The 13,383-nt window shown below is 39.8% G+C and overlaps 1 protein-coding gene across 3 annotated transcripts in view; it reads right to left on the reverse strand.

Moving 5' to 3' along the window:
* grid2 (glutamate receptor, ionotropic, delta 2) overlaps positions 1–13,383 on the reverse strand; it is a 468,031-nt gene that overhangs the window by 58,365 nt on the left and 396,283 nt on the right. For all 3 annotated transcript variants that reach the window (XR_004656592.1, XM_034871281.1, XM_034871282.1), the window contains exon 13: positions 7,989–8,184. Coding sequence is in view for 2 of the 3 variants with exons in the window: in XM_034871281.1 (XP_034727172.1) it covers positions 7,989–8,184 (196 nt within the window). In the remaining variant the exon portion in view is untranslated. The remainder of the gene's footprint in view (positions 1–7,988; positions 8,185–13,383) is intronic.

Consider the following 13,383-nt stretch of genomic DNA (forward strand, 5'->3'; position numbering starts at 1 on the left):
TTGTTTATCGTCATGCAAATCCTGCCTCTCTAAATGTCTCTCTAAATCCTCTCTCTTTTTGATTGCATGTTTTTTATGGCTTTTAGCCCTAATGATTAATGCATCCAACACTCTGTTAAAACAATAGGAAAATAAAGAAATGATATTTTAGTAAAACGTGGTGTTAAAATCCACCCACATCCTCCATCTCTGTGCTTGTTAATCTCCTCTCTTTCCTCATTCATTTCATCCATCCTCCTTTCTCACATTACAACTTAATCGAGGTCCCTGTCCACAAATTCTTTCTCTTTCTCTATCCAACCTTCCATCTCCTTGCTCTTCTTTTCTTTCTTACCCATCCACAGTATCTCCCTCAATCTCCAATTCTTTTTAGTCCCTTGCTCGCTCCTTATCTCTCTCTTTCCACCTCCCTAAATCTCCCAATTTCCCCCTGCCCATTCCCCGAGCACCCATCTGCCATCCATATCATCTTTCCCTCCTCCCTTCATCTCTCCTCTGCTCCGTCTCAATCGTCCTCGGGAGTGCCGTGATGGCCTCACCCAACGCTGGAGGATCTAAACCGGTCTTGGTTGATTTACCATCAGCTCTATCTGGCGGATAGCTCTATCTGAGAAATCAGGCTAATCTTCATCATCATCACTAAAGTCATAATGGTAAATTGGTGAAAGCTTATAGCTTTGCATTATACAGCTCCATGCTTCCAGTACTACAGATATATGTAGCAGAGGGGAAGAAATTATTGTATATTTCATCATAATATCTGGAGATATTACGCTAAATGGGCAGATGGTGATAGGGCGATGTTAAGTGATGGGCTTGTTCCAGAGTGGAGTAAAGCATATGTGAGAAAAGTGAAGACACTTTCCATCATCAATAATATTATATAACATGTAAAACAGGTAATCCAACGACCCTGTGTGCCTCTGTTGATTGGTGTGACCTTATCCGCTTAACGGGTCAGATCCATTTCAGCATGTTAATACACCAAAACAAATTTGAAATTCAAATTCAAGAAATGGGTATTTTCCTTGGAAAAGAGGAGTTTTAGAAATGACAGCTGAAATGCAAAAGTAATTTTGCTGAGGTGAATGTCCTCCATACAGTATAATCTCAATATGTACATATGCATGAGGCATTTAACTTCCCACTTGCTGTGTGCAACAAGCCAGTCTGTCCTCTTTTAAAACTCCTATTCCGCATTCTTGATTGGCTGTTTGATACAGGCATGGGTCAAATTCAATATGTATACCTTTTTTGCCAAAGGCTACATTGTCCTGTTCAAAGCTCATCAGTCCAGGGTAAGGTTGGAAGAAAAGTGAATTCACTGTTGCCATGTTTTTGTTTAAGAACAGGACCTTGACCCTGCTTTCTTTGATTCTGGCCTTGATTTCAGTTACCCTTTCAGTAAATGTTTCAGTACAGTGTTTTTCATTTTTAAGAAGCTTCCCATAAATATGAATCTTGGGAGTAATGATAATGAATAGCATGCAAGGACATTTGGGAAAAGACGCATTTTCTAAAGTGGATCCTTCCCATAGTGCAGTAGAAAGTCATATGGACAGAATATCACTCAAACTTGCAATCCACTCAACTCTAAAATCACTCAGCAGTCATACGAGACTCTCGAGGCCTGACAGAGAGTCGCTGTCACATATTCACACACAGGTACACTTACATCAGCATAGTGTTTGTATGTGTGTGTGCGTGTATGCTAGCATGTATGTGCATAAGCATGCAAGTGTGAAGGTTTTTAGTAGTTTTTTTAAATTAAGTGAGTAAGTGAGTATAAATATACACACACACACACACACACACACACACACACACACACACACATTCTGTTCTATAGGGTGCGGACACAGAATGGGGGGGGAGTTGTTAAGTGAGGTAGTAACAGCTTTAAATCGGCATCTGTGTAAAAGGAATGGCATAGCAAGAGTACACGCACAAACACAGTAGACACCAACCTACATGTCCCAAATCTTTTGCTTCGGGAATGCCAGAATGCTTTCTTAAACCACACACTGAGGCAGCATTCAGTGTAAAAAACCAAAGCAGGCGTGACTAGAAGAAAATCAACATTTCATCACTGATTTGACCTCATACACACACAAAAACAGTATGACATAGTCCTGGATAGTGCAGGGCTGTCTGGTTGTTTAATATTTTTAGAAGAGGAAGTTGCACTTTCACTATGATTTTTGTTATGACAAAAAGATGATGCCTTTAAACATTAGCACATCCCATTATGGTCTGTGTCAGTAATTTCCAAGTTGCAGTCTAGGGGGTGCAGAAGTTAGGTAAGGAAGAGGGTAAGTAATTGATAGTTAATCTTAGTCATTACTTTTACAAGTCAGCACAACAGTCAAACACTGAGCTGTCAGGAGTTCCTCAGCTGAAAGGCTTGCCCAAATCACACACACACAAAAGACTTTCTCTTCCCTCTTGAGACCATGCAAGAATAAATAGAGAAGATCACATTGCATTAAATGAAGACGCCATTATGTCACACAGTGACATACAACATGGTTGTCTTTGATAAATGTGTGAAACCAAGTTAATGAGATATCAAGTTTGAGGTGCAACACCTACACTTATTTTATTGAAAGCACTGACTGAAATGGGGGAGACACATTTATTTTCCTGTGACAAGCCTCACCCTGCCTGCAGCAATTCACTGGGTTTGTGTGTGTGTGTGTTTTGTGCGTGTATCAATGCATGCAAGATCGGCAATTGGCACAAGCCTAGTGCACATTTGTGTGTGAGTGATACCAGAAACAACTCAGACACTGACCTATTCTGACACATATTATTCTGCTGCAAGGGATTGAAAATGAACAGAAAAGAAATAAAAATCCATAGTGCAGTGGAGACGACAGTGACAGAGAGGAGTTAGAGGTTTATTGTGCAAGAGAGTAAGGCGTGAGAGAGGAAGGGGGAAAAGGAGAGAGAGAGCGCAAGACACTGACATAAAAAAATATATCAGTAACCTCACAGGAATCAAATATAGCAAAGGGACTGGCGTGAAGAAGACGAACACATCCAAATAAATCAAACTTTGACAGAGAACAAAAGATCTCTGAGTCTGACTGACTCATGGGGTCTGTTAATCACATCATGGCTTTCCAAATAGCCTTCAGCTTATAAAATACTCTTCCAGGTGGCTTCCATATATATATATTGTCAGTATAAGAAGAAATTATAACAGGTTGAAAGCGTCCACTGAGGGAATTTCTTATGTGAACGTTTTCAGTGTTCTACAAGGAAGTCCGGCTTTTGACCTCTTTTTTTCTATGTGACAAGCTCCAAGGTAAAATTATATTTTAGCATTTTTTTAAACGTAGATGAGAATATAACAGGAATTTGACAAGGTAAATTAAAGTTTTCATTTTCATTACTGTGTTTAGGAGTCATTAAATAAAAACATTTGAGTTTCATTGGAAATCAAACATGGCAACAGTCTCATTGATGCTGCTACTGCAGCAGAAAGAAAACATCAGCTTGTGTCACTGCAGCTAAGAGAGAGTGATGGAGAGAGTCTAGAGTGTGCCACTAGAGTGCACCCTGTAGCCTTTAAAACAGTGTAGATGAGACAGACAGAGATACAGAGGGAGGTGCAGAAAGGGAAAAAATATACAAAAGAGAAAAATATAGAGAAGGCGGTAAAGTTAGGGAATCACCGTAGTGTCAGAACGTAGAAAGACAGTAAAGCAGACAATTGAAAGTAATCGGTGGTGCAGTAAAAGAGAAAAAAAAAAACATCAACTCAAGAGAGACACAGTCAGAGGGGAAGGTCTGCCTCCTTCTTGCGTTATTTCTTATTGCGGCTGTGCAATGCTAGCTGCCGCTGCTACTCTATGGAAATGTACAATGTATCCATGAAAACCAGATGCTCTCTCCATCCTGCTGATGACGAGCCCTTCATCCAGTTCAGGCACTGCTGCATGCTCTCACACTGTTGCCATTGAAAAGCGACCTTTTTTAATATGACTTACTCATCACAGAACATTCAGTGTCAGTGGCTACTTAAAAACAGCCATCCTATTGTTTTCACACTCTGACTGTTATTATCACTATTGCCATCACCCTTTCTGAGGACACACAGAAAAATAATGAATTGCCCATTACTCATTATTTTTTAATTAAGTCTAAATCCCATTTCTCTGTCTTACCCCTACCCCTAGGCCCTTGAAACCACGGGTAAGTGTTAGGGGGGAAAACATGGCCCTATGAGATGGGACACCACTTGGTTACATCACCATACAGTAATGATCACAAACTTCCAACATGTCGTCTCTGTCTGTTGATTGTTTGGGTTTTGACAACAGTGTCATATGCATTTATATATTTATGTATTTACTAGTTATTTTATGTTCACTTTGGTGGTGCATGATTCATAATCCAAGTACTGCTTCTGCAAGAGAGACAAGAAGTCATGACAAGTACCTACCTGTGAGCTGGTCCTAACCGCTGAATCTGGGTCCACTTTAGGCTTTTTTTATTCCTCTAGTCCGTAACTGTTTAACAATCCAATGTTGTTTTTTTTCTAATTGCAAGTTCCACATCTTGTCATGTAGAGTCCATTGCCAGCGTTAACTGTCTTGCTAGCTGTCTGCTACCTTTGTAAGCGGAACTTGTTCCATCTGGAAGATGTTCTCATTCTCCTGCATTGTTTTGCTGGGTGTGCTTGTTTTTGTTAGTTTGCTGGCTAAACAAAGAAACTACCCCAACCTCTTACCTTTTTTTTTTTTTTTTTTTTTAACAGGGACAACCCCCGACATCGAACAAGCGCTGCCACTGTGGAACCTCAATGGGCTGTGTCATTTTTCTTTTTATTTGCTGCATGTCTCTGCACAGCCATGTTACAATAATCTGTATTTGGCTCTCAACACATCAATCATGATGATTGTAATTCAATTGGAGCTAGTCTAAATGAGGATGATGAGGAGTGGGACAGAATTTGTAGGAAGATTAAAACAATGTCACTTGATGTGAGATACGTGTCATTCAGTTCAAGCTCATGCATCGCTTCTATTGGACTCCCTACAGATTGTATAGATTTAGTCTGAAAGACACACCAAATTGTTGGAAATGCAAGACAGAGGACGGCCAATTACTTTATGTCCTATGCTCCTGTCATAAGGTCTAGGAATTTAGGTTTCATTCAGCCCAAGATGATTTGTTCGGGGAGATGGGTCAATCCTAAGTGGGGTGAATAAGCACATAAGAAGCTGGGTCCAGACTAGTTTAATGATAGCCAGACAGATTATTATAAGAGGATGGAGGAATGAAAGGGTGCTGTCAACTCAAGAGTGGGCTTGTGAGACGGCTAGGGTGGCTGCGTTGGAATTTTAAATCTTCATGCTGCGTAATGTGTGTTGTACTTTGTTTAAAAAATAAATAAAGAATTGTTAATAACAAAAATAATGATTGCAAACTATTAAAAACTGCCATGTGCATGCAAATTCGGTCATGTCAGAGGCTCTGCCTGTTTTCTCATGTTGCTGATGTCAAACAGCTTTAATTAGCAATAAAAATACAGACTTATACATGATCCGTGACACACCAGTAATAAGTTATATGTGCTCAATAAACATGTCTGCCAACAAGCAGTGTGTGCGAGTGAGTGTTAATAGTTGTGTGCTTATATGCTGTTATGTGGTGCATTTATCTCATCATTTAAAAAAAAAAACACCCGCCACTTTAATCACTCCTCCCAACACTTCCAATGCTTCAAAATGCTGGCTTCAGTTCAAGTCTAATGTATTCTAGAAGGAGGAGTGATAAAGTTAGCCCCTCAATGGAAGAGAGAGAAGGGCGATGCAAACAGAAAGCGGGATGCGTGCAAATGAGAAGCAGCAGTCAGGTATTTATGATGCTGGGTAATCACCGAGGGAATTGAGTATTTAACCATGCGAGCGTTATCTGTGTATCGTTAACATCATTTAGATAGATTTATTCCCCATCAACACAGATGGCCCTGTAGCATGAGCTGTATATCAAAACAGAACTGAGGCTAAGCTGTGTACAATAAGGAGATACGGTATACTATTACAATATTCAATTTGCTGTATGTATTAAACAGTATGAAACTTGATATACTCTATGCAGTATATAGACTGTGGAAAAAACAGAAGAGTGACTTTGATTTTAATGCATCTTATATTAGAATATTAACTTCTGATTTTAAATCAGCAAATAAAAATATATTTTATAACAAAAGAGCATAACTATTATGTGTTATATATTCCATTGGAGGAAACATTTAATCTCTTATCCTTACTGGTAAAGCAATGTGACATTATGTACCAGATTCCCATGTTATTCAGTGACAAAAGCAGTTGCACACAGTTTGCCGTGGCTTTGTCACACGCCTTGTTTTATGATTGGTTTGGACATTTAGCATTATGCTGGGCAGCAAAGCTCTCAAGTGAAATTGCTCTCTGGGAGAGCAAGGATGCATGACAATTCTCGTAGTGATCAAACCACAAGACTCACCTGGTTCTCAAGGCAAATGCCATCATCTACTATCAAATATGTTCATGTCAAGGGAACCGTAACTGTTGATAGGTAAGAATTCAGATATGACCCTCAACACATTGCTGTCTTTATTGTAAAACTGTAAAACGTGTTCAAGTCATACATGTGACCTCAGAGAGTATTTTGCCCTTTAGGTTGATTTCACAAAACAACCTTATTAAGTGTATTCTCAAAAATGACAAGATCAAATGTTGATGAGTTTAAGTTAGGGCGTTTTAACCTCTGTAGTTCGTTTTAGCTTTGATCCAAATCAGTTGGGGAGTTAATAAACTTGAAGCAATTTTCCTTTGGTCGGTTTGGTTTGGTTTCACACCTGGGAAAACCGTCTGTATACATTATTATACAGAGGGTCAAATATATGGATCAGTCTTCCCACATCTGTCATTGACGTTACAAAAGAACAGTTTAAACTGTAAAGTTGTTTCTCCTAAGTTGTCTGGATTTAACCATATGGGTTTATGCTCTAAATGCTGTCTAAATGTTTTTACATAATAATATATAAATGTTATATAATCTTAATATAAATTGTTAAATATAATTGTTTCTATGGAGATTGCCTCTTATTAAGCCCCTTGACGGTTTTTTAGCAATTTTTCCATCACTTCTTTTTGTGAAACATATAACACTGTTTTAATGTTTTTGTTGTGAAAAGAAAATTAATCAAATCAAATCAAAATCCAAGCGTACCAAACTGCATCATTACAAATAAGGCAAAAATCGTCCGAACCTCTTATCGGTCGGATATTTTATATATCTTATTTTATAAGAAAGTAAACACAGAAAGAAGGTCCTGTGTTCTGGTCTAGTGGTCAAACCAGCAACCAATGCATCTACATCTGCTCTTGAGACCGAGACTGCTCTGCCGGCGTCTGCCTGCAATTTTGGCAGCTACCTGTTTGACAACGGAGATACGAATGACGGACGGCGAGCTTAAATGCAGTTTTCTGTAATAAAAACACTTCAAGCTGCTACAGGAGAAACACCTGACTACAGGAGAGATTAGCTCAGATTTGCAGAGTATGTGTAGTTGGTGCGGTTTGAGTACAGATCACGTTCTAACGACAATCAAACTAGAGTTTGTTTGACAGCGTACCGAGACCACCTCTTCAAGCAGGTCGCGGTACACTTGGCTGGTCCGCTTTTGGTATACACCAGAGTTCATTTACCGCTCTCTCACCTGCCCAAATGAACTGCACCAGTTGGACAAACAGATTCTAGTTCAATTCAACCGTACTAAAGGCTGTCGGTGTGAAAACGCCCTTAAATGCTTTGCACCGAGTAATGAATATTTGCTTTGATGTTGCTGCCATTCTGCCAGGTACCCTTATTCAAAACACATCACAGGAGTCTTTCAACTCCAATATTTGTTTAACTAACCACAGTGATTTTACATGTGTCGACGGCCCTTTGCTTGGATCTGACAACTAATTGAAAAAGTAAAGACTTACCTTGCGAATGCCTTCCTTTGACTCCTCAACGTTATTATCTCCTCCTCCGGTGTGGTTAATCATCCGCCACATTTGGGAGTACATGGGATCTCTCTCAAAGGGGTTCATAGACTTGGAGCGCACCTGATCGTATACAGCGGAGTCCAACACTGTACCATACGGCAATTCTGTCTGCTTGGATAGGTCCTGGAGAGACCTAGGAAGGGACAAGTGGTGAAAGAGTAAGTACTCACATTGTTTCCAGCCATCCATTCACTGTAAGCACCATGCAGAGTCTGCCTGAAAGCTCAGCTTCACATGACACATTGGGCTCAGTTCATCTCCTGGGTGTTGTAGTGATACTGCAGTCACATTGTAGTTGCCATTTGGTGCATGTAGTAACAATGCATGTTACTACACAGCATGTTCTCTGTGCAACAAGCATTCACAGTAACAGTAGATACCAAAATGCACTGCTATCTCATCTACTGCAATGATGGAATGATAAAATCTTACAACAGCCTGTCCAACACTGTAAAAAAAAAAGCCAGTCTACTGTAATAAACCAATAGCACATTCTGACAGCAAAGAAATAAGCAGTGCACACTTTACCTCACTTTTCTTTTCAAGCGGTGAAGAGTAATTAATCACACAGATGCAAAAGAGAGTTAAAAGACTACTTCTGATGGCAATGTTGGGTTGTAGGTGTAAACCAGAGGGAGATCAGAGTGCAGAAAAACTTGGTAAACTGCATCCATGAAGTTGTCCCCTGCTTAAGGACACTACACAAGTGTTTTAGTCTTCTACTCGATCACATTACCCTGAGCGCTCTACTGTATATCTCAGCCAATAATAATACAAACAAACAGACATTGAAGAAGGAAGGCATTTGCCCACCCAAATGATCCAAATGAAATCCCCCACTCTCATGTTTGCATGAGGGGACATAGTGAATGACAAGCATTTATAACTGTATTGGTAGGTCTAGGGAGGGCATTGGACAAAGCACATTAAGTTTTTATGAAGTAGCCAGCTATATGGTTCACACTTTGTCTTCCCCATAAATGTGTATTGTGGATGTTAAGTCTCCGTGGGCCAACAGTGGGAGTTGGCAGCTCCATTTAATTGACATGGAATAAAAATAGAAAAAATGGGAATTGACCATGACCAACAAATATAAGAGCCATGGTGGTGGAAAGCAGTCAAGACAGCAGCACTCACTTAGCTCACAGTAATAGGCAAGATAACTTGGCTAACTGCACACGGTTCATATCTACAGCTATATCAACGCAAAGGGAGACACCAACACAGAAGTTGAAATGAAAAAAACACGCAACTCAGTCTGTTTTCTTCTTATTTCTCTCTCTCTCGTCCTTTCTCGCTCGCTCTGCCCCTCACCCATAAATTGCCACCTCTGGGGAAATACACAAGCTATTGTTAATTATATCGGAACAGCACTTGGGTTGCTTCTCAAAGAGTTTGGCCGCTGAGAAATGTAATGGAGAACCATTACAGGAACTAATTACTGTTTGTTTGTTAAATGGCTGCTACACACCACCCATGGATTTGAGAGACACACATTTGTGAAAGAAAATGTGCACAAAAACTCTCAACTTGTCTTGCTTGATGAAGAACAACAAGTGTACAGTATTAATTCAGTTGAAAGCACGTTCAACAATGGGGTTAAATATAAGTAGGTGCTGTTTGCATTACTACAAGGCTGCAGTGCACACACAGAAATACACACATCCAAAATAACGCTTTCAGACTTCTTATTGGGGTCACAATGTTTCTTTCTTTCTCCCACTCTCTATCTCTCTCTCTCATGCCTATCTCTCGGACCTGCTCTAAAAGAAGAAGAAGAAAAAATAAAACTTCAAAGATTTTAATGAACTTTGCTGTGAACATGAATTTTTTATTGCCATCAATTCATCTTTGGGCTTAATAATCTCAACTCCCCACCACTCCCCTGTGAATATGTACGCCTCCCAGTACACTCTTTGACCAGGATTCCCCCTTTGTGAATTGGTTTCACTGGGTGGTAACTCTGGGCTTGTTATTTAATTGTGTGTGCATGTGGAGGAGGCACAGTGAGTAATTTGTCATGTCTTAAAGATGAGTTTAGATGTTACTGAGACAAAAAGAAATCCTAATTAAAACAGGTTCACAGTGACACCACCTCTACTCCACGCTAACCAAATTGGAGAGAAAAAAAACAATGAATAACTTAGAACTGCTTTAAAAGAGGAACATTTAGAGAAGTGGACAAAAACAAAGATGGCATATGAGGTGTTTACGATAATTAGTTACAACACTACGAAATGAAATTTAATTGTAAAAACAGATATTGGTTATTTCACGATGCATTACCATGTGTGTGTTGTCTTATGGAGATATGCATGTATAAATTATTTGCGTTATTTGTCTTTTTGTAAATAATTTATGTATATCATGTGTCTGCACGTGTGTATGCATTTACACACACTCACCTTTCGGGCCTATGTGTATGCTAGCTCATTTTGCTATTATATTACCCTTACGCAGCCAAATGATAAGCAAAAAAATGGAGTGAGTGAGCTGAATATAGGTGTGTGTATGTGTGTAGGTGTGTGTGTGTGTGTGTGTGTGTGTGTGTGTGTTTGTGTGTGTGTGTGCATATTCTGCATTTTTGGTCATCTAGTCGTCTTTGTGAAAGCCACTGGTAAAACAATGCTTTTAGTGAAAACTAAATACTCTGTAACCATAAGGGGAACTTTACATACAGCTTAGCGAGAGTATTTCTTTAGCTGAATATTTATCTTTGTTGTTGGTGTGACTTAGGTTGCTATGCCACCTAAGGTGTAACAAACAGTATTCCGTAACTCCCAGCGGAGAGTCAAAGGACGTGTGTTTGTTTTCTTCAGAAGCCGAAAGACAAAGCTGATCTTGGCAGAATGTTATTTCTGGAGGGAAATTAGGTAAAGGCAGAAGAGCCTTGATCAGTTTATTAACCTTTTACCAAATAGATTCTGAAGCAGACACCTGAGCAAACTTGAACAAGCAGCAATCTGTGCAGACTAAAGCCTGGTCCTGAAGAGTCTGTTTTCCTCTGACAACAACCACTACAACACCCCCCACAACATGGTCTTTAGAGCATGGCTAGCTACATTCTTGAGCTGCTCACGTTTTGCCTATCTTTGTATTATTTGTAAATATTGGAGGTGTTTGGGACCTAAAGAGTCATTTACACGGCAGTTTTTGTTATCATATAATAAAGTGTTAAGAGGGGGATATCTTTGATTATTATTTCCTATGTGTTATTGTTGGTCACCCTGAAGCAATGTGTTATAATGTGTTATATATAACATATATGTGTGTGTGTGTGTTTGTGTGTGTGTGTTCTTATCTTTTACAGTAGTTAGTTTGTGCACGACTGATTCATTGGCGTTATCATAAACCGCTAAAGGAACAATGTCAAAACAGTAACATTAAAATGTTAAAATCACTTTTTCACAAACGGAGGACAATAGGGTGGGCAGGGTAATAGCAAACGTTGACTTCCCGGCCCTTTAGTAAACATTGAATAACCAAATGATGTAACCATAACCAGACTTTATATAACCAAATGAGCCGCTAAAAAATGGAAGGAAGAATTTCGTTGTCTAAGATGACCACTGAGATGTCCCAGACATGCATGCACACAGAACAGTCACCAGCCACTTCTCTCTCTCTCTCTCACACACACACACACACACACACACACACAAAGACAGACACACACACAAACACACACACACACACACACACACACACACACACACACACAAACACACCTGATTGAATTCATTCAAAAGTATGTTTTTTATCCTCCAATACTCCATCCATCTTTCCATCTTTCAATCTTCACATCCTGACCAATTATTCAGCTCCATCTCTTTTCTCTCTCAACAGGTGCTGCCTCCCTTTCCACATTTTTACCTCTCCAAAATCCATTTCTCATTCTAATTCATCACCACTACTCAAACCCTTCCCCTCTATCTGTTTGCTTCTTTCCACTCGTCTCTTTCTTTGTAGGTTGCTCTTTGTACGTTGCTCTCTTTGCCATTCTCCACCGCCCTCACTGTTTTCCTAAAGGATTCACACTGAAATTGAGGAAAAACATCCAAGCGTGAAATAGTCCAGAGAGGGTTCTGAACGCTCACTTGTTATTTCATTTTCAGGATGAAACAAGGGCATTAATACTTAAAAACCCTGTCTGTCCTGACGGCTAACTGAGACACGGAGAGGAGCGGTGCCTCCATCGTTCCCTGGCCTTCTCTTCCTTTCCTGTCAGTGCATTCGCTTGTTTGCTATTTTCCAATTCACTAATTCTCTCAGTCACTCACAAAACCACTTGCTCTATTTCATCTGCGTAATATATTAATCTAGCATTCATCAGATAAAAGTGAACGCTAATCACAACATCACATGCTACTCTCTTCATCTCCCCGTTGAGGTTTCGTTATGCTTCCCGACTACTCTCTGTTTGTTTTGGGTGTGTGTTCCCTCTCACCACTCACCCCACCACCCGTTTTGGGAGACCCAAGGGCATGTGGGTGCTGCTGTTAATTATGCCACTAATGACCCCAGAAGAGTCAACACATTAAAGTTAATGCATTAAAATTTATGGAAATCCTTAATTAGTTCAATAGATGCTGAATGGGTCGGTAAACTATAATAGGTACTCATTAATGACTGCGAATTAAAAAGCTAAAATAAAAAAGGATCAACAAAAGAAAATGAGAAAAGTCATTGCTTCTTCCGCATGAAGAAGACAGAGTGAAAAAGAAGAGGTCTGCGAAAAAAGTCAAAAAAGAGAGGAAAAAAACGTTGTGAAGCACACGGCGCAGGAGCGTTAAGGACGTGTCCAAATCATATTTGGACATATATATTAATTCATAGGTGTGTTTTGGCCGTAACATGCAATTAACCAATCAGAGTGTCATCTCCCATTCCCTTTGAAAGCCAGGCGCGTTTCTACTTTGGTGCATTGCTATTATGATGGTGGATTTGTCATATATTCTTCCCTGACAACGAAATGCTGCAAGTGACTTTAGGACTAGATTTTTGTTGGTCAATGAAGCAATCACTTCCCGCTGCCTCGAGAATATGCCAAGAATTTACCTGAACACAACTCCCAGCAAGACCAGCACACCCATGGGAGCAAAGACGGGCGCTGGATGGGAAACTGACAACTGTGTTGGTCTTGAACTAGCAAAGACACTTGTGCTGAGCCGGGTGCAAGATTGGACCCATAGAGACAAACTGACAAATTAAGAGACAGATAGTGATGAGATTTACAAAAATAAATGTTGTTCATTCCGAAGCCAAGCACAATTAACTGTGGCACTGCCGGGCATAGCGGATGCTTCAGTATGCTGATTAGTCCAATGAAAGA

Source organism: Etheostoma cragini, chromosome 5 (assembly GCF_013103735.1).
Source record: "Etheostoma cragini isolate CJK2018 chromosome 5, CSU_Ecrag_1.0, whole genome shotgun sequence".
Taxonomy (NCBI): domain Eukaryota; kingdom Metazoa; phylum Chordata; class Actinopteri; order Perciformes; family Percidae; genus Etheostoma; species Etheostoma cragini.